This window comes from Carlito syrichta, unplaced genomic scaffold (assembly GCF_000164805.1).
Source record: "Carlito syrichta isolate Samal-C Ts95f unplaced genomic scaffold, Tarsius_syrichta-2.0.1 Scaffold304212, whole genome shotgun sequence".
Taxonomy (NCBI): Eukaryota; Metazoa; Chordata; class Mammalia; order Primates; family Tarsiidae; genus Carlito; species Carlito syrichta.
In genome coordinates, this window is record NW_007248308.1 from 227262 (window position 1) to 250090 (window position 22829).

At 37.7% G+C, this 22829-nt stretch overlaps 1 protein-coding gene across 1 annotated transcript in view; it reads left to right on the forward strand.

The window, feature by feature from the left end:
* TERF1 (telomeric repeat binding factor 1) overlaps positions 1-22829 on the forward strand; it is a 32188-nt gene that overhangs the window by 1559 nt on the left and 7800 nt on the right. Inside the window, exons 2-8 of the mRNA XM_021713105.1 lie at positions 6189-6284; positions 7119-7240; positions 10268-10354; positions 13075-13224; positions 14020-14132; positions 20014-20073; positions 22193-22284. Of these exons, the coding sequence (XP_021568780.1) occupies positions 6189-6284; positions 7119-7240; positions 10268-10354; positions 13075-13224; positions 14020-14132; positions 20014-20073; positions 22193-22284 (720 nt within the window). The remainder of the gene's footprint in view (positions 1-6188; positions 6285-7118; positions 7241-10267; positions 10355-13074; positions 13225-14019; positions 14133-20013; positions 20074-22192; positions 22285-22829) is intronic.

Consider the following 22829-nt stretch of genomic DNA (forward strand, 5'->3'; position numbering starts at 1 on the left):
GCCTGGTTTCCTGCGCTGCAGCCCCAAGGGTCTGAGGAAAGCCGCTGCTGCGGCTGGTGAGCTGGGGGTCCGAGGCTCTGGGCTCCACTTGGTTCGGATCCCTCTTCCGCATGTCGGCGCCTCGGTTTTTTTCTCAGGGTCGGTCTTGCTCTTCGGTCAAACAACCCCTGTGGCGGGCTGACCCAAGGATTAAATGGACTCCCGAGTCTGAAATTGCCCCGAACCCAGTACCCGGCTCGTTTTGTCTCCTTTGGCGCTTTATGCTTGATATTTGTTTTTCTACTCAGGTGTCCCTTCGTTCCTGTGGTGATAGTCACTGTAACCTCCAGTGACCTCCATGCATCTGTGTGGTATTAATTTGTGAGCTGTTCAAACGTCTGTTGGCTGGCTCGCTCGGTATAGTCCTCAGGAGAAAAGAAACTTCATGAAATCTGCTGCTTAGGCAGCCCGAGCTAAGTGATAGACAAAGACATAGACCCGTAGACAAGACTCGTGTAGTATAGCCTTTTTTCGAGCTAAGGCGCTCCCAGCTGAGCTATTTGGGCGGATTAGTGTAGCTTTTTGAAAAATAACAGAAAGATGCTCCGATACTACATTCAGTGTTGGACTAAGCTTGTACAAGTAGGTATTTATGATCTTATAAACACAGTACTTAATAGGAAATTCTCAAAAGCCGTATTGACACATCTTCATGATAATCCCAGGAGTTAGGTAAATAATCGTAGTTTATAGAGAGGTAGTTAAAACTAGTGTGGCTAGGTTAAAAGGGGTGTTCCAGCCCCATGCTTTACCTTCCAGTTCATAGATCTTTCCCCTTGTCACGGATAATGCTGGAACCATGAATAATTAACATTAAGTAGAAAATTAAATCCTGGGAAGAAGCCAGTAGAATTATTAAAGTCTTTTGGGGAGAGATGGCTAGGATTGTCTATGTGGTAATGGATGAGAGTTGGAGACATCATTATGAGCTCCTGTTAAGCTAACATAGGTGTTATATTTGTGTGTATAGACTTGGGTTAGTATATGCATATTTATTTTCGCTGTCAGATAAAAGGGCACAGAAGCAACCTAACTTTAGATCTTGATTTATTCTTATTTTTAATTATATTTATTTTTAAGGCTAGTCAAGTGAAGCAGTGGGGGTTTGGAGAAGGGACAAATAAATCTAACTGGTTGTGATCCATTAGTTGTAAACACCATTGTACTTGAACCAAACAGATCTTAGTTTCCAGTGTCATTCTTTAATCAAAGGAACCAAGGGTCTTTGCAGAAATGACTTGATTCTGGGACTGGTATCGAAAATATACAAGATAAATCCGTAGCATCCTGTAGTGCCAGAAAGTAAGGAAGTGCTCAAAAAAAAAGCAAAACAAAACCACCTCAGTGATGGGGTTATAAAGGAACACAGGAGCCAGGTTCAACCTGGAAGGTTTTTTTCCTTTGTTTTTGTTTTGTAAACAACCTGCCTAGCAGATACAGTGAATGAAATGACAATAGAATGTAAGATGTCTGTAATTACTATATAGCAGACAAAAGTGAATATGGAAAGAAATTAAAGTAGAAGCAGTCTGACTTTGTTCCCTAGAACAGATTAGGTCTTCTGTTTGCTTTGCTCCTATACTGTGTAGGCATACCTCCAAGATATCATGATTTCAGTTCTTGACCAATGCAAAAAAGTGAATTTTTTTTGAGTCAGAGTCTCATTCTGTCGTGCAGGTTGGAGTGCAATGGCACCATGATGACTCTCTGCAGCCTTCACCTCAACCTCCTAAAAAGCTGGGTCTACAGGATCACACCACCATGCCGATTTAATTATTTTATTTGAAGAGACGAGGTCTCTCTGTGTTGCCCAGGCTGGTCTCGAAATCCTGGACTCAAGCAGTCCTCTCCCAGAGTTGACTTTTGCAGTGGTCAAGAACGAAAACTACAATATCTTGGAGGTATGCCTCCATAGTACAGGAGCAAAGCAAACAGAAGACCTAATCTGTTTTAGGGAACAAAGTCAGACTGCTTCTACTTTAATTTCTCTCCATATTCAACTTTTATCTGCTATGTAGTAATTGCAGGTGTGAGCCACCATGCCCAACCTGAAAAAAGAATATTGAAATAAATTGAGTCACATAAATTTTCTGGTTTCTCAGTGCATATAAAAGTTATATTTATACTATATTTAATCTATTAAGTATGCAATAACATTATGTCTAAAAAAAAGATGTACATACCTTAAAAGACTAACAGTCATCTGAGCCTTCAGTGAGTTGTATTCTTTCTGCTGGTGGAGGTTCTTGATGTAGATGGCTGCTAACTGCTCAGGGTGGAAGTTGCAGAAGGTTGGTTGGCTGTGGCAATTTCTTGAAATAAGACAACAGTGAGGCTTACCACATGATTGACTCTTTCATGAAAGATTTTTCTGTAGCATATGATATTGTTTGATAGCATTTTGCTCAAAGTAGAACATCTTTTAAAATTAGAGTCAATCTTCTCACATCCTGCCACTGCTTTATCAATTTGTATAAAATATTCCAAATCTTTTGTCATTTCAACAATACCCACAGCATCTTCCCCAAGAGTAGAATCCATCCAAAGAAACCACTTTTTTGCATGTCCATAAGAAGCAATTCCTGCCGGCTCGGTGGCTCAGCCTGTAATCCCGTGCCTTTGGGAAGCTGAGGTGAGTGGATTGCCTGAGCCCATGGGTTCGAGACCCGCCTGGGCAGGGAGACCTCACCTCTACAATAAATCAAAAAATCAGCTGGGCGTGGTGGCACATGCCTGTAATTCTGGCTACTTGGAAGGCTGAGGCGGAAGGATCGCCGGAGCCCAGCAGGTCAAGGCTGCGGTGGCCAGGAGCGGCCACTGCACTCCAGTCTGGGCAACAGAGTGAGACTCCAACTCAAAAAAAAAAAAAAAAAAAAAGAAGAAGCAATTCCTTACCCATTCAAGTTTGATCCTGAGATTGCAGCAATTTTGACACATCTTCAGGTTCCACTTCTAATTCTAATTCTCTTGCTCTTTCTGTCTAATCTGCAGTTACTTCTTCCACTGAATTCTTGAGTCGCTCAAAGTAATCCATGAAGTTGGGAATCAGCTTCTTTCAAACTGCTATTAATGTGTATATTTGACCTCCTTCCATGAATCACAAAGGTTATTAGTGGAATCTAGAATGGTGAATTCTTTTTTTTTTTTTTTTTTTTTTGAGTTGGAGTCTCACTCTGTCACCCAGACTGGAGTGCAGTGGCACACTCCCGGCCACCGCAGCCTCAACCTGCTGGGCTCCGGTGATCCTTTCGCCTCAGCCTCCCAGTAACTGGAACTACAGGTATGCGCCACCATGCCTGGCTAATTTTTTTTGATTTATTGTAGAGATGAGGTCTCGCCAAGTTGCCCAGGCACGTCTCGAACCCACAGGCTCAGGCAGTTCACTCACCTCAACCTCCCAAAGCGCGGGTTATAGGCTGAGCCACTGAGCCCAGCCGGTGAATCTTTTCAAAAGGTTTTCAATTTACTTTGTACAGATCCATCAGAGAAATTACTGTCTATGGCTGGCTGCCATAGCCTTACAAAATGTATTTCTTAAATAATAAGACTTGAAAGTTGAAATTACTCCCTGATTGATAGGCTACAGAATGGATATTCTGTTAGCAGACGTGAAAATGTTAATTTCCTTGTCCATTGTCAAAGGAATCTTTTTTTCTGAGCAGTAGGTCTCAACAGTGAACTTAAAATACTCTGTAAACCATGCCATAAACAAATGTGCTGTCATCCATTTCTAGAGCACAGGCAGAGTAGATTTAGCATCATTCTTAAGGGCTGTAAGACTTTTCAGAATGGTACTTGAGTATTGAGTTACCAGCTGCATTAGCTCCTGACAAGAGTGACAAAGCCAGGCATTGTCTTTTCTCTAGCTAGGAAAGGGCTTGATGGCATCCTCTTCCAATATGAGGCTGTTTTGTCTACATTGAAAATCTTGTTTATTGCAGCCGCCTTCATTAGATCTGAACAACTTGTATAGCTTTCTCTTCAGCACTTGGTGCTTCACCTTGCGCTTGCGTTTTATAGCGATAACTTCTTTCCTGAAACCGCATGAACCAACCTCTGCTAGCTTCCAACTGTTTTTCTACAGCTTCCTCGCCTCTCTCAACCTTCATAGAATTGAAGAGCATTAGCGACTTGCTCTAGATTATGCTGTGGCTTAACGGAATGTTGTGGCTGGTCTGGTCTTTAATCCAGACAACTAAAGCTTTCTCATATCAGCAGTAAGCCTCTTTCACTTGATGGTTTATGTGTTCATTGTAGTTGCACTTTTAATCCTCTTTATTTACTTTTTGTTGTTTGTGTTTTAGATTAGAAAGTAGAATTTATTTAAAAAGTATTTTAGATTAGAAAGTATAATTTATTTAAAAAGTAAGTGAGAGAGAGAGAGGATTCACCTCTCCAAGGTAGAAGAGGGGGCCATAGCTCAAAGAGCACATCGCCATATCAGAGTCTAGTAAGGCAATGGCACTTTTAATCCTCGTTAAGAACTTTTACTCTGCCTTTACAACTTGGTTATTTGGTGCAAGAGACCTAGCTTTCAGCCTGTCTCAGCTTTTGCCATTCCTTCTTCACTAAGCTTAATCATTTCTAATTTTTGATTTAATGTAAGAGACCTGCCACTTTTCCTTTCACTTGAACAATTAGAGGCCATTGTACAGTTATTAATTGGCATAGTTTCAATATTATGTTTGAAGGAATAGGGAGTACTGAGGTGAAGAACAGAGATGAGAACGGTCAGTTGGTAGAGCTGTCAGAGCACACACATTTATCGATTAAGTTAGCTGTCTTACGTAGGTGTGACTTGTGGTGCCCCAGAACCTTTACAATAGTAACATCAGAGATCACTGATCACAGTTCACTATAACAGATAATAATAATGAAAAAGTTTGAAGTATTGCGAGAATTACCAAAATATGATACAGGGACAAAGTGAGCACATGCTGTTGGAAAAATGGCAGAATAGACTTGGCTGAATGTAGTTGTAGTGTTGACACAAACTTTCAATTTGTAAAACATGCACTATCTATGAAGCACAGTAAACCAAAGTGCAATAAAAGGAAGTATGCCTGTACTTTGTGTCGCTCATTAAAATTTTAATTACTTATATAACTTTTTGTTTAATTTGTGCCTTTTCAGTCAGACTAAAACTTTCATGAGGGACAATGACTGGCTGTCTTACCTCTTGAGTTATCACCTCCTAGCAAAAGCTGGCAGTAGATATTCACTAAATACAGAATGACATGTTTGAATTTTATATACATTTTGTGCTCTCTTTAAATCCTGTTAAATTATGATTATGTATGATCCAGATAGTCTCTGCTATAGCATAAGATTATGTTAGAATTGAGGAAATAGGATAAATATATTTGTCTTACATGCTTCATGGCTACCGGGCTGCTTTTCAGTTTGCTAATTATTTAAACTTTTTATACACATCACATAAGCCCAGATCAAGTATAATGCCAGCAATAGCACCTTCAGGTCTTAGATTAGAGGTTATTTCCTCAGACAAACCTTCCCTGCAAAAGATATTTAAACACACTTCTTAGTGTCGTTGTTATATGTTTTCATTGCATTTGGTACTTATCTTTTGTACGTGTACTTGCTACATGGCAATAAGTTCATTGAGGTCCAGGATATGGTTTACTCGCCATCATATATGTCACTGCTTTGCTCAACATCTGGGTGGGCATTCACGTATTTGGGAGGTTAATGTTAATTAATTAACATTAATTAATATTGACAAACATTTGTTTCTAAAATATGACTTTGTAAAATGAAATCTTGACACAGAACTAATATAAAATATTTTCTATAATATGAAAAGTTTCAAAGTATAAAATAAATTTCCAACCAATGATTTGACACATTTTACAATTTGGATCTAAATCTTTTTTGTTAATATAGTGCTACTTGTGAAAGTGATTTTAAATATTTATTATTCTGCATGTGAGACATCGGTTATATTTTTGTAAGAAAAATGTTCACTGCTATTTTTTTCTGATTTAAAAAAATTAAATATAGAAAAAATACAACTCTAAGTTTGTGATAATTTTTATGAGATGTTTGTAACCTATTACTTAACAAACCACACAGTGGCACTACTGGATCAGGTTTGATTTTATTTTAATAAGATTAACTTTTTTTTCCAGCTATTATTCATGGACTGCCCAGTCTTACAGCTTCTCAGTTGAGAACTATATACATATGTCAGTTTTTGACAAGAATTGCATCAGGAAAATCCCTTGGTAAATATATGTTTTTACTTTATATTGGAAATATTCCAATCTGTGTCTAAATGTAAAACAAAAGATATAACAGATGTGAGCTGTCTTTTTTTATTTTGATAATTTACCCACATATGTCTGGCATGTATACACACACAGACACATTCAGAAACCATTTTATGTGTAAGAACACTGAGGCTCTGTCTTGAGGTTTGTTATATTCCAGTTAGTAGTATTATAAACCATGTAAGAATTCTGTTGCTGTAATACCTTATTTAAAATATAGCTCATTTTAGGTTTTGGTGTTTTTATTGAGTCAGTCTCACTCTGTCACCCAGGCTGGAGGGCAGTGGCATGTTCATGGCACCACAGCCTCGACCTGCTTGGCTCAGGCAATCCTTCTTCCTCAGCCTTCCAAGTAGCTGGAACTTCAAGCACACACCACCACACCCAGCTAATTTTTTGATGTAGAGGTGAGGTCTCGCCAGGTTGCCCGGGCTGGTCTCGAACCTGTGAGATCAGGCAATCCTCTCACCTCAGCCTCCCAAAGTCCTGGGATTATAGGTGTGAGCCACTGCGCCCAGCCTCATTTTAGTTTTTAAGAACTAAATATTTTATTAAAGAAAAGCTTCAAATGTTTTGTAATCTTGTCAAGCCTTTTCTACTTGAAATTGATCTTAATGAGCAAATTATCTCAGAAAATTGCATTACTTCCCTAATCAGGTATATGCAAGGACAGAGCCTGGCACTGGTATATACTCAGTAAATATTTAAAGGAATGCATTTTATAAAACTGACAACATAAGTTTCTATTTAACTTTCTAAGTTAACTTATTTTTTTTTCTGTTTTGAAAGATGCACAGTTTGAAAATGATGAACGAATTACACCTTTGGAATCAGCCCTAATGATTTGGGGTTCAATTGAAAAAGAACATGACAAACTTCATGAAGAAATACAGAATTTAATTAAAATTCAGGTATGAGTGTTACTCTGTGCTTATACTTATTGTGTTGCTAGGAAATAAAAACATTTAACATCTAAAAGAAATTAAGAACAATCTAATGGAAGTTGGACACTAGTCAAATTTAATATAATCTTTCTCTTTAGAAATTTAACCTATGCTGGGCTTAGTGGCTCAGCCTGTAATTCCCAGTGCTTTGGGAGGCTGAGGTGAGTAGATTGCCTGAGCCCACGGGTTCAAGACCTACCTGGGCAACTTGGTGAGACCTCATCTCTACAATAAATCAAAAATTAGCCGGTTGTGGTAGTGTGCACCTGCAGTTCCAGCTACTTGGAAGGCTGAGGTGGAAGGATCGCCGGAGCCCAGCAGGTCGAGGCTGCGGTGGCCGGGAGCGGCCACTACACTCCAGTCTGGGCGACAGAGTGAGACTCCAACTCAAAAAAAATTTTTAAAGAAAGAAATTTTACCTATGACTTGTAGTCTTGACATAGCACTAGAAGCTGGGACTTAATGTTCCATATTTGGGTGTATGTTCCCCCCATGTTGCAGAAAATATGCTGCATCTGTTTAAAAATCAATTAGCAACATTTAAAAACTAGGGACTCCAAATTTCTATTTAAAGATTGGAAATACTAGCAGTCATAAAATAGAATGAAGTCATGTCCTTTGCAGCAACATGGATCGAGCTAGAGAATATCATCCTAAGTGAACTAACTCAGAAACAGAAAATGAAACACTGCACGTCCTCACTTCATATGTGGAAGCTAAATGACCACAAATATGGAAAGAATAGATACTAGGGACACTAAAAAGAGAGATGAACGGTTCAGAAATTACCTACTGAATGTAATGTTCACTGTCTGGGGAATGGGTCACTTTGAGGCCTATTTCCCACCCACTACACATTGTCCATATAACAAATATGCACTTGTACCCCCTGAATCTAAAATAAAATAAACTATAAACAAATAAATATTATAAATATGAAAAAGCAGATAATTATTTTGTTGTTGTTTTTGAATTGGAGTCTGACTCTGTCACCCAGACTGGAGTGCAGTAGCACGTTCCTGGCCACCGCAGCCTCGACCTGCCTGGTCTCCGGCAATCCTTCTGCCTCAGCCTTCCAAGTAGCTGGAACTACAGGCGTGCACTACCACGCCTGGCTAATTTTTGATTTATTGTAGAGACGAGGTCTTGCCAAGTTGCCCGGGTGGGTCTCAAACCTGCGGGCTCAGGCCATCCACTCGCCTCGGCCTCCCAAAGTGCTGGGATTACAGGCTGAGCCACCGAGCCCAGCCAATTATTTTTAATTAATGATAAGTTACGAATATTTGTGATCAAGAGTATGAAAAGTTTTAGGCACATAGAGAGAATTTTTGTAGACTATTTAAGAATGAGAAGCCAAAAAAGTCAGAGATACAATAGCAGGGAAAATATATTTTGCTAGCAGTCAAAGCAAATACTTTCTTACCTTAAACTTTTCCTCACTTTTTAGAATTTTCAAAATTTCCTTATGGGTTGGATGGAAGAGAAAATCTAGGTTGTTCCCCACCTTCCCAAGAATTTGCATAGTGTATGTCATGTCAAGGTAGAGTTAGAACCTGAAGAGAGGAGATTGGGCAGAAAAGTGACTTCTCATCTTGAATTCAACCTAGGGCAAAAAGATTTGTCATGTTATCCCAATCTTTTGGACCTCTGGGGAAGCTGGCCTTTGTTGATACACTGCTATAAAGTTGAATGAGTGACAATAAAGTTTATAGCAAACATGTCCTATATCACTGACTATTTGCCAGGCAACTGTTGTAAGCACTTTTACATACTCATAACTCTTTAATCCTCATAACAGTCCTATGAAATGTAGGTACTATTGCTTCCACTATTTTACTGAGGCATCAAGAGGTTTACATAGCCAAGTTTACATAGCTACCCAAGTGGTAATAGTGATCCTATGTACCACATGTTATCAGAAAGGCCAGTGTGTGAAATGATAATTCAAAAGCATCTGGCTTCTTAGGTTTCTATTAGTGATTTTCCAGGAATCCTAAGTAGCAAATTTTACGTATCCTAGTCATCACAAACACCACCTACCTCCTCTCTCATTTCCCCTTGCTAAAAATTAATATTTAGGTGGGTTCTAAATATGCATAGTGCAGCTTCTAATTAATTTGTTAATGCCTGCTTTTAATGTAATTTAGAGATAAACTGCTGAGCGTATATTAGTCAATGTGCATGAGACCAATGAAAATTTTTTATGAGCCGGGCTCGGTGGCTCAGCCTGTAATCCCATGCTTTGGGAGGCTGAGGTGAGTGGATTTGCCTGAACCTGCAGGTTCGAGACCCGCCTGGGCAACTTGACGAGACCTCATCTCTACAATAAATCAAAAAATTAGCCAGGTGTGGTAGCACACGCCTGTAGTTCCAGCTACTTGGAAGGCTGAGGCTGAAGGATTGCTAGAGCCCAACAAGTCAAGGCTGCAGTGGCCAGGAGTGTGCCACTGCACTCCAATCTGGGTGACAGAGTGAGACTCCAACTCAAAAAAAAAAAAAGAAAAAAGAAAATTTTTTATGTCTTGTCAAGTCATAGTCAATTTCATCTTTGAAAAAGTACTTTAAATCATTTATCAAATTAAAATTATTACAAGCCGGGCTCGGTGGCTCAGCCTGTAATCCCGCGCCTTTGGGAGGCTGAGGTGAGTGGATTGCCTGAGCCCGCGGGTTCGAGACCCACCTGGGCAGCGAGACCTCATCTCTACAATAAATCAAAAAATCAGCCGGGCGTGGTAGTACATGCCTGTAATTCCAGCTACTTGGAAGGCTGAGACGGAAGGATCGCCGGAGCCCAGCAGGCGAGATTGCGGTGGCCGGGAGCGGCCACTGCACTCCAGTCTGGGTGACAGAGTGAGACAACAACTCAAAAAAATAAAATAAAATAAAAATAAAATTATTACATGACATTAAAATGTTTTAAATGAAGTATTTTAGACTTACCTTTATTATTTTAAAAAGCGGTCTGAGATTTTTATTTGTCATCTTGTCTTTTAGGCCATAGCTGTTTGTATGGAAAATGGCAATTTTAAAGAAGCAGAGGAAGTCTTTGAAAGAATATTTGGTGACCCCAATTCTTACATGGTAATTGTTTAAATTAAAATCATAAAATTTTAGAATTGTGTATGTGGAATGAGGAAAACTGAAAGAAAATTGGAGGAGAAAAGGAATGTTTTCTTTTAAACACTATGGAACAATTCTGTGCAATAGAAAAATAATGAAAATCACGTGTGATTTAAAATCTGCACTATGCCGGGCTCGGTGGCTCAGCCTGCAATCCCGCGCCTTTGGGAGGCTGAGGTGAGTGGATTGCCTGAGCCCGCGGGTTCGAGACCCACCTGGGCAGCGAGAACTCATCTCTACAATAAATCAAAAAATCAGCCGGGAGTGGTAGCGCATGCCTGTAATTCCGGCTATTCGGAAGGCTGAGGCAGAAGGATTGCCGGAGCCCAGCAGGCGAGGCTGCGGTGGCCGGGAGTGGCCACTGCACTCCAGTCTGGGCGACAGAGTGAGACTCCAACTCAAAAAAAAAAAAAAATCTTCTGCACTGAAACGGTAAAAGGAAACAGTTGAAACTCATTTTAATAACATTTAACGCAGTACAGTCATCCTTCAGTATCTATGGAGAATTGGTTCCAGGACCTCAATTCTACCAAAATCCTTGGATGTGCAAGTCCCTTATATAAAATAGCATAGTATTTGCATATAACATGTGTACATCCTCCCATATACTTTAATTCATCTCTAGATTACTAATACCTCATACAGTATAAGTGCTTTCAGTTTTTGGCTGTAATATCCTTTCACATGTCTTTTGTAGAACAAAGGTATGCATTTTTGTTGGGTATATACTGAGGGGTAGAATTAATGAGTAATAGGTTATACGCATACTCAATTTTAGTCAATATTGCCAAACAGTTTTCCAAAGTAGTTATGTCAGTTTCTCCAGTCATAAGACTACTGAAATTTCTACTCTGTATCTCACAGAACAGGAAAATTTATGGTCAGAAAACATTAAAAGAAGGTGCTTAACTCATTCGTGACCAATGACATGAATTTATGTCATTCCAAATTCTGTTCCTTGGTTGCAACTGACATGAATTTTTCTCATTGTAGAAGACTGTAATTTCGGGTTTATAATCTGAATAAAAATACAGAGTATGGAATGCTAGTCAGAGTGGTATCTGAGGCAAATACTGGATACATCTGCAACTTTCAGCTGTATTGTGAAAAAGGTGACAAATTTAGAAAAGATCATTTCACGTGTGCTTAACGACAGAAGTTTGTGGCAACCAGCTTCAGATTTTTTTATTTTCACCTGTTCTCAGTATTAGAAAAGTGAAAAATTTGCCAGTCTCACTTAGTTGTCAAAGGGGCAATACCAACTAGTATATTGAAACATATATGACTCCAAAAAAAAGGAAGAGTGGAGGGTGGGAGGGGGATGAGGGCTGGAAAGTTACCTGTTGAACACAATGTTCACTATTTGGGTGATTGGTACACTAGATCCCCATTTCCCAGATCTTAGACTGGCATCAATTAAAACATCTTAGAATATCAACAGTTGGCTCAAAAAGTTGAGAAATGCCTAGACTGCCTGCCATAACTTCCTTTCAGGACTCAATTGGTACTTTTTTGGAGAGCATTTTAGCAAAATCTGTAAGCACGCATTTCAGCAATTCCACTTCTATTAATACCCCAGAAGAGCTGTATTTACTTTTACTATACATTTTAAAAGCCACAAGGTTTTAAAGAGAAAAACAAAAAACCAGGTCTCTTGAGACAATTGGTAGGAATTTTCTTAAAGTTCTATAACTTTTATTGTGCTGCCAGTGTTGAAAGAACTACTATCCAAGAAAAACTTGTACAATGCACAATAAAATATGTAGAAAGATGTTTAAGAGCATTGCAGTAATAGTAAATAGTCTAAATCTTTCTACAGACTAGAAGGATATATGAACAAGTGGGGTTTTGTTTTGTTTTTATATATTCTAGTGTAAAGTTGTTTGTTTATTTTGCCATAGATTCAGGGGATATATGTGCAGGTTTCTTACATGAGTATATTGTATAATGGTGAGGACTGGGCTTCTAGTGTACTATACACCCAAATTGTGAATATTGTACCCAATAGGTAATTTTCAACCTTCATCCCCCTCCCACCCTCCACTTTTTCTTTTTCTGGAGTCCAATTTCTATTATTTTCAAAGTGATGCTTTTGATCAGTGTAATACTATACAATGGTGAAAATAACTAGTTCTGAAAATCCCAAATTGGCATGGATAAATATCATAAACATAGAGTTGAATAAAATATAGTAAGTTTCAGAAGAATGAATACACATGGTATGACAACATTTATATAAAGTTAAAACCATACAAAGCAATACTATGTGTTATTTATGGATATATATGTAGTACAAATAAAGAAATTCATGGGAATGGTAAATTCTAAATTCAGGGTAATGATTACAATGAAGAGAGGAACAGGGATACAATCATATTATGGTAGTAAACAGGTTTTAACCTTATTGGTAACATTTTATATCTTAAACTGGGTAATAGATACTTGGGCTTCTTTTTATCCTTTTTTGTGTGTCTAAGATATAAAATATGCCAAAAAATTGGGAGAAGAGCAAAAAAAGGAAAAGAAATACATTGGTGGGCTTTCAAAAACAGAATTCTTAAAAATCTCTTGTGTCTCTTTGAGTTTATATTTTAAAAGGGGATTTTTTTCATTACTATATGACGAAATTTCTTGTATTTGTAATTTTGTGTGACTTATGTTAGTACATTTTTTCCGTTTAGCCTTTAAAAAGGAAATTACTTACCATAATCTCTCAGAAAGATACATTCCATTCCTTTTTTCAACACTTCAGTTACAATCACATGATGGAGAAAGTTAAGACCTACGTGAATTATGTGCTAAGTGAAAAATCATCAACTTTTCTAATGAAGGTATACATATTATTTCAGAGTGACTCTAATAATAGACTAAAGAGAATTTGTTGTAATAAAGGAGAATATTTTAAATAGAAATTCTTAAATATGTATTGAAATTTTGTATAGTAATTTTGTAGAAGAATATGGTAAAATGTTACTATTAATGAACCTAATTAGATGGTTTATGGATGATCTCTAGTATTTTTGTGACTTTTCAAAATTAGAGTTGGGGAAATTTTTCAAAATAAAAAGTTGAGGGGAAAACTTAGAATGTATTAAAAATAAGAAATAAGCAAAAGCAGATACTTGGTTTTGATTTAAAGAAATTTTTAAAAGGTATTTTGGGGGAAATTAAAATTGAGTTAAAAAAGAGTCTTTTTATATTTTTTAAATAGAATTTTGCTCCCAGTCTTGACCTCAAAAGGTTTTAAGTTGATATGTTGTTATAATGGAGCATCTTGATTGATTTGAGGTAGTTTTTTTTTAGATATTTCAAAATACCTGGAATTTTTATTGATTATTTTTAAGTAGCCTTTTATCTTAAAATTGCCTAGTGAGCACTGTATCTATCAAATATGTTTACAAGGAAAAATCACCTCCCTAATGCTTATAAATTAAGCAAGTAGCAAAAATAGCTGCTGACTGTTATAATTATTGATGAAAACAACACAGTGCCCTTTATTGGCCTCTGAACAGATACTTCGGCTATGACTTGAAGAATTAGAAGATTTCATTTAAGGCTATTTGTTTAAAATTGCTTAATATTTTCCTTTCTCTCTCCCCCCCCACCTTCACACACCCTTTTTTAAGGCAGCAGCAAAAGTAGTGGAAAGTAAAAGAGCAAGAACAATAACTTCTCAAGATAAATCTAATGGTAATGATACTGAAATGGAAACTGAAGCTAATTTGGATACAGGAGAAAGGTTTGTAAACTCAGTATAGTCTTTGTCTTATGAATGTTCTGTCTTGAGTATATTATCTTACTGATGATTAACATTTAGACATTTGGAGTACTGTAGACTTATTTTATTTTTAAATTTTTTTTTATTTTTTATTTTTTGGAGTTGGAGTCTCACTCTGTCACCCAGACTGGAGTGCAGTGGCCACTCCCGGCCACCGCAGCCTCGACCTGCTGGGCTCCAGCGATCCTTCCGCCTCAGCCCTCTGAGTAGCTGGAACTACAGATGCGTGCTACCATGCCCGGCTAATTTTTGATTTATTGTAGAGATGGTCTCGCCAAGTTGCCCAGGTGGGTCTCGAACCTGCGGGCTCAGGCAATCCACTCACCTCAGCCTCCCAAAGTGCAGGATTACAGGCTGAGCCGCCAAGCCTGGCTGTAGAGTTTTATAACTTACCCAAATCATATATGTTAAGCAAAAGTAGAAAATGAGAAAATAATACATTTTAAATAATGTGGGTATTTTCATTTACCATTCTCACTGAGAGTATGCTCAGGAACAAGAGGGAGGTTAGAAACTTGAATCCTCTGTGCCCTTTAGCTGTTCCTAGATTCCACGTGCCCTCATTATGTGACTCATTATGTTATAATATACTAAGAGTTAGTTATTCTAGTATTTTAAGATATTATTCATATACCTTCTCTAAGGATGAGCTAACTGCTTCATCTGGTGCTTAACTGAAGAAATAGTGATTTGCTTTAATACTAAAGGGAACCAAGTTGCGTCGGTCTTGCATATTGAGATAGTAATTTGTCTCCAAAATTATTTTTCTTTAGGGATTTAAGAGTGATTTATACCTTTTGCTTTAGAAGCCTAGACATCTTTCCCTATGTACCCTCTACATTATAAAGATATTATTTTCTTTTGATCCCATGGTCTGTTCCCTCTGTTCTTTCACCCTTAAACCAAGGCCAGATAATCAGATTCCTGTGGTCTCTGAATGGATATATTTGTAACAGTTGTAGTTACTGTTTCTTCTGGAACCATTACTTAAGTACTTCCATCTTACCTACTTATGTGAGGTGGAGATTGGGGTCCAAGTTAGATGCTTACTGTGCTGGCCACACCTTAGGACTGAGGCTCTGTCTTCCTACAGTCGTCCCTTCCTATCAGAGCTTGACCTGCTCCTTACTGGTTCATCTCCCCAAAGGCTGTATTGAAGTCTTATTCCTCATTGACTTCTTATTTTCTGAGACTCACTTTGGGATAGGGAGATTCCATTTTTGTTGGCTCAGTGCCTCTGTTTGGAAAATCAGTTTAATGATACCAAGATCCAGTACATTCCATGGTCAAGCCATCCTGCCCACTTTAATACTTGAAGGGGTCTAGCTCCTTGCCGGGTCGTGAGATTTCCTGAAGGAGAGACGGATAGGCGAAGGACGAAAATATTATACTCGGACACCTGCTTCCTGAACAGATGACAATTTAATGTTAGTTAACACAGAGCTTTTATACCATTCGTAAAGGGGCAAGACAAAGAAAATTCCTTCATGTACATATGCTTTAAAAGTTACCACCATCTAGCAGTCTTTAGAAGAAACGAATAAGCCAAAAACACTATCTACTTTCAGTTAATGAGTCTTGAGATAAGTTTAAAAGGAGTTTCACTTAAACTAAACATAATGCATACAAAGTTTACTTTGATTTCGGTTCCACGTCACTTGTCTAATTAAAAAAGCCTTAAAATCACTAAGACAAAACTACAGATTGTACCTAGTGATAGTAGGAATATGAAGCCCATTAACTTGACCAAACAACAGTGGCTAGCATTTAAAGAATAACTATGAAAGTCACTTACTGTGAAAATACATACACTAATCTTTACTCTGAATAAACATATAAAGTGAACTAAACATAATGAAATAAAACTAACACAACTAAAATTATTATGGTTGCATAATTGCTAATGAGCTTTTAAGTTTAGGATAATGGTGATTTGGCTGTTTTTCCTTATGCTTGGCAACTTCCTAGAAAACATCTTTGTCTTAAGATAGGCACTGGAGCAATTATTATTATCTTTGAGGCACCAATTTTATCATTGTGTGAACTTAAACTTATGAATTTATAGCAATCTTCAAAGTAGCTATAAAACACTAAACTACAGCATTAAAACTTAATGACTCAAAGTAAAAACTTTGTTAAACATAACCAGAGCCTAATAATTTTTGTCAGCCCTCATACATATGTATATTGATTATATAAACTTGTATGATATTACATTTACCAATTATGATTAATACATGGATAAAACAATTATCGCTGGGCTCGGTGGCTCAGCCTGTAATCCCGCGCCTTTGGGAGGCTGAGGTGAGTGGATTGCCTGAGCCCGCAGGTTTGAGACCCACCTGGGCAGCAAGACCTCATCTCTACAATATATCAAATAATCAGCCGGGTGTTGTAGCACATGCCTGTAATTCCGGCTACTTGGAAGGCTGAGGCGGAAGGATCGCCGGAGCCCAGTAGGTCGAGGCTGTGGTGGCCGGGAGCGGCCACTGCACTCCAGTCTGAGCGACAGAGTGAAACTCCAACTCAAAAAAAAACAAAAAACAAAAAAACCAATTATCATGTCTAGAATAGCACTGCCGGCAACTCTCTTCAAAAGAGTCCCAAATTACAGTCCTTGAAGTGCTTCAAGAAAGTTCCCAGGTGCACAATTCTTCATGTAGCAGTTTTTCTCTTTTGGGCTTTTATGAACTTCAAAGTTTTGTAATCGCCTTTCTTGTCTAGGTGTCTTCGTTACTTTTCTCTTATCCTGCAGTGTTTATTTCTAAAGAAAACTCAAAAGAAGCTTTTAATGACATTTCCCAGGCCCCCAAGGTTGCTTTCTGTATTTAGTTAATTATCATAAAAGTGTCTAATTAGTATATTATGAATTCAGTGAAAACCCACTCTATAAACGTTTACTTAAAATTTAACTAAAGAACCGGGCTTGGTGGCTCAGCCTGTAATCCCGTGCCTTTGGGAGGCTGAGGTGAGTGGATTGCCTGAGCCTGCGGGTTCGAGACCCACCTGGGCAGCGAGACCTCATCTCTACAATAAATCAAAAAATCAGCCAGGCGTGGTAGCGCATTCCTGTAATTCCGGCTCCTCGGAAGGCTGAGGTGGAAGTATCACCGGAGCCCAGCAGGCGAGGCTGCGGTGGTCGGGAGTGGCCACTGCACTCCAGTCTGGGCGATTGAGTGAGACTCTAACTCAAAAAAAAAAAAAAATTTAACTAAAGAATTAAGTAAAAACCTTAACGATTAATCTTTATCCTAATTCTGTGAAAATAGTGTTATAAATCACCTACATAACTCCTAGATAAGTGTTAGAACTTATAATGAGCTCATAATGAACTTACCATAAACTTGTACTTCTAAAAAACCTTACGTCTAAACACTAAACTGCATAATTCTAAATCAAATAAGGAGTGAATATACTTGTATCATTTTTTACTCAAGCAATATCTAGTAACTTATAACCAAGTGAAAGAAAGCATTCTTGATGTGCTTCAGAGTTTAACCCTTGCATATGTTAGAAAAGGCCAACGGGAAAATGGGAAAATGAACCATGACATTCTCAGGTTAGGTGTGAGTACTTCGCATAAACATGCCATTTTCTTCTTCCACGACTGCACAGAATTTCTTCAGCCGCATTAAACAGCAAAGGTGGAAGACAGAAGGGCCTCAGCTTCCCGGGCTCACCCTGCGGCCCGGGGTCTTCAGCCCACCAGGACCCTGTCAATCAGGTGGACCTCCAAGGCCGGCTCCCAACAGATACTGCTATGAAGTAATAACTTTTTGGTTCTTACAAATAGTGAATGTGTTTTCTGTATAGTCTCCTTATATATTACCGCCCACTTATTTCAGGTGCTCTGCTAGACACAAGACACACTGCAATCAGTGTATGTAAAACAGAGCTCTTCATGTGTACCCCTGCCTCTCTTCCTTGACCTCACAATCCAGTTGTCTCTCCAAATATTATGAATCCCCAAGACATTTGTCTGATATTAGATATCTGCCTTCACTGGCATCCTATCAATTACTGTCCTGATACTGATTTGATGTTTTATTTGCCCAGATTCTGTTTCCACTGATTCTGTTTCCAAAATGGTTTTGATATTTGCTTGATTCTTGATCTTTACCCAGAAATATTTCTCCAATCCAGTCTTATCATTTTTAATGATGCCACACAAATCCATCCTTGACATAACTTCCAGAGTTAGCTTCCACAAGAATAGATCTGCTTAGATCACTTCCAGCTTAAAAACCTCTTTTGCCTCCTATTTTCCTACAAAATGAGTCAGAATTTATTGGCATGGCTTACAAAGCCTTACTTAGACCAGTTTTTGTTGTTGTTCTTGTTGTTGTTTTCTATATATAATCTCATCCCTAAACATTAACCCCTCCCTGCCCACATACGTGGTACTTTCTAGCAACACAGAACTTCTCTTTGATCTTAAAGCATTACAAGTTTTCATACCTTTACCCTTGCTTAATTCCTTCTATTTTGAATTTCCATCTCTTTATTCTCTCCAAGGCAAGTTCTTATTTGCCTTTCTGTCTGTCTCAAAGATTACCCATGTGAAGTCTTGTCCACCTCTCTGATCAGAGTTGTCACTTATGTGCTTGCATAGCACCTAGTCACATCTCTATAAAAGGACTTATCTTGAATAGTAACTTATCTTCTTACCTGTCTGTATCTTTCACTAGATTGAGAATTCTTTGAAGGTTCTTAATTAGCTTTGAAGCATCCTAATTAGCTTGGTATCCTTGGCGCTTAGTTTATTACCAGGCATACGTAGTGTACTTGTTATAGGGGGCAAAACCCGAACTAGAGGTAAGGTAAAGATCAAGAATAAAGCAAATGTCAGTACCATCCTGGAAGCAGAACCCAGAAAAATAAAACATCAAATCAGTATCAGGACAGTAATTGATAATCCTATCAAGTGAAGCAGAACCAGAAGTGTGATTTTGATGTCAGACAAATGCTAGAAAATTGAAATTCTGTTGTCAAGACTAGAGGAAATAAATATTTTGTTCTGATAAAGCTTATACAGTTGTCCCTTGGTGTCTGAGGGGTAATGGTCCCAGGATTTCCCTTGGATGATACCATAACTCAAGTGTCTTATGTAAGATGGTGTAGTATCTACATATAACATGCACACATTGTGCATGTACTTTAAATCATCTCCACATTACTTATTATACCCAACACAATGCTGAAGGAGTTGAGATGGACATCTTTGTGAAGGTGTTAGTCTTGAGCAGGGCTTTAAAAGATGGTTAAGATTTTTACAGATGAGTGAAAGAGGAAAAGTCATTTCAGGAGAGAGAAATAGTACCAGTAAAGGCATGGAGGTGTAAATGGTCTTCCTGTGTTTATGGAAGTTATTTTAACAACAAAGGGGAGCTTAGTTAATTCCCAAAAGCTCAACTGGAAACTGGTAGGGAGAACAATAAATAAAATTTATGAATTTTAAGTTTAAAATGTTTAAATTAAAATCATACGTTAAACATGTGCAGTGTTTTTTTGAATATAAATAATACCTCCATAAAGTTTTTTAAACTTGAATTTATGGAAATAAAGTGCCATGGAAGAGTTTTTGAAAGAGTGTTATTAGGAATGCTTGATTACAGCATTAACTATGCTTAACATGTTTGAGGAAACTTGATTTTACTTCTTACAAGCACATCTGGGCAAAAATTAGCTAAGTTGTAATGGACTATATATGTCCTAATGTTACCAGGGTTTCTCTCCAAAGTTTTTTTTATAAATTGAAATATGACTTGACTATGTGGAAATTACAATCCTTATGAAAATTTTCTTGTGTTTACATTCTTATAAATTTTTTCTTCTTTTAAAGTGTTAGTGACAAACAGTCTGCGGTAACTGAATCCTCAGGGTGTACAGTATCTTTATTGAGGTGAAGTAAATTGAAATTTTTCTTCTCTATCTTTCAAATCTTTAACTGAAGCAGTTCATACAGATTATAATAACTACCACATAAATGGTATGGTTTAAAGACTATCTCAGGATCCTACATACCTCAACAGATATTCTTGACCCTGACACATCTTGAAATTCCAAACTGTAGAGCTATACTTCTGGAATTCTGGGTTGTTTCACATTGTTTCTAGAAGACCATTATTAGAATACACACATAGAAAGTATTTGACCTTAAAGCAAGTGTTTAATAAACTTTTACTCTGTCATAGAAATAAAGATATGATACTGACACTGGAAGAGTATAGGGATACATTTCTGATGAATGTCCCAAATTCTAATTTTATGAAATACCTTGAAAAACTGTATTTGATCTACTAGAATTGCTGTGACAGACAATATACGAGGGGAGACCTCAAAAAAACCAAAACGGAATTATTACCCCTACTTGGTAAATGTTCTTGTTGTGAGAGGCTGCATTCAGCTTCGGTGAATTTTTTTTTTTGGAGATTCTTTCAACACATTTGCCAATTTAAGATGAGTGATTTACGAGCGCTCTCACCTATACTGCAGTGAATGTTCAGCAGTTTTTGACTAATACCAACATGACCCCTGTGCCCTGCTCTCCCTATTCACCCAATCTTACCCCGAGTGACTTTTTTTTTGGTTTCCTGGGATGATAAAAGTCCTTAGAGGGGAACATTTTGCCATTGTGGAAGAGGTGAAACAGCAGAAGCACTAAAAGGCCTCCAAACTGATGAGTTTCAAAACTGTTTTGAGACAGTGGAAAAAGCATCTCGATAGGTGTATTGCATCAAGTGAAGAGTACATTGAAGGTGACTGAAGTTAAAACATGTAAGAATAAATACACAATTTTTAATAAATAAATTTTGGAGTTTTTTGGATCTCCCCTTGTAACATGTCCTGAGAACAGAAAGCCTGCATGAGTGATTTCAGAACTAGAGCAGTTGCAATCATGAGTGGAACTATGGGAGGGAGTTTCTGACTTGGTGTGGAAGAGGTCACTGGACATGAGGACTTGATAAGCCAGGATGTTTATATGGGTTGTCCGTGAAAACACTGAAAAATAATTCATAATTATTGAATTATGTAGAGAAAGATCTATGAATGATAGGAAGATCTGTGAATGATGCTTGGAATATTAGCTGTGAAGAATGAATGAATCAGTGGCATAAATCTTCAAGGACCAAGGCTTCTGTGGAATTAGGATCTTGAAAGTGGCATTTATTAGGAAATGAAAACTACCACCTGGGATCCTATAGATAATGGAGGGTGGAAGATTATGAGAATCTCTACTTAAGAAGGCCACAAAAGAGAGAAACATTGTTACCAGGGGAAAGCTAGATTTTAGACAAGGCAAAGAGGTAGAGGAACTGCTGAAGAGGTTGAGGATGGCATTCCAGAGAGCACAATTTTGGGAGGGAGGGAGGTAAGAGAAGATGGAAAGGATTATCTGGTTGCATAGAGTATTTATAGGGATAAAAGTATAGCTGAAAGAGCCTACATTTGCGGTGGAGATAATGAATATAACTACCTAATCTTAGGCAAACTGCTTTGTGGGTCTTAATTTGCTCCTTTATAAAATTTGAATAATACCAACTTTGCAGGGTAGTCAAAAAATTACACCACATCCTATATTTTCAGACAGCATTTACCTTTCAAAAAACTCTTTTTGAAGCTATAAATATGATCAAATGATACTTGCCATTATATAAAGGAATTGTGGAATTTCTCTTTGGGGAAATAAACTTAGAAGACATAGGAGAGAATGAAAGTTAATACTTTGTAGTTTGAGAATTTTTTTTCCTTGATATGTGTAAGATCAAGGCCTAGACTCTTGATTTCTAAGTGGAAAACAAGAGATGGGAGGGAGGGAAGTTTGACAACAGAAATCTTAAGAGGCCAAAAGTTAAGATGAGGCACTAAACAAGGAGAGCACGAAAGGCCATGGGCCAAAGTAGAAGATCCTAGAACAAATTAAGATAAAGCTTTACCTTTTTTCCATAGCTTTACTAATTTTTCTGGAGCCAGTCATTCATATTTCATATTCTAGAACCAAGCTTTCATATTTTACTTAGGTCTCACAGGAATCTCTTCTCATTGAAGTTGAAACATGGAAGCCAGCAACAAGACCTTAATAACAAAGAGGAAAGAGTGGGAACTCTTCAAAGTGAGTACTGTTGTTACCATTTTGGAAGTGGATTTCTCAAACAATCCAGCTGTTGACCATACCACTACAACACAAAAAATACACATCTCAGAAAACTGAAGCACAAAGAGCTTGTGTCTTAATTACATAGAGTTCATTGAAGTTGCGCTTAATTTGGAGAGTTAGCTATTTGTACTAACTAGCTTAGAGTTATTTTGCTATTGTATGGCACTGCTTTTCTACCTGCACTGTATTCATATGTTGCATAATGACATTGCAGTCAAAGACAGGAGTTCATACAGTATGATGGTTCCATAAGAATATAATGGAGTATAATAGAAGCTCAATATTATGACACTTGATATTGGCATTGCAAATCAATTAGGGGAAGTGATTGATTCTTATTAATGATGCTGGGATGGTAAGTTTTCCATATGAAAAAACATATATAATACATTTGTGTGAATGTACTCTGATGTTCACATAATGATACATTTCTCAGAATTGTACCTCCCTTATTAAACAACACATGATTCTCGTTCACAGTACTTTACTATAAAGTCTGT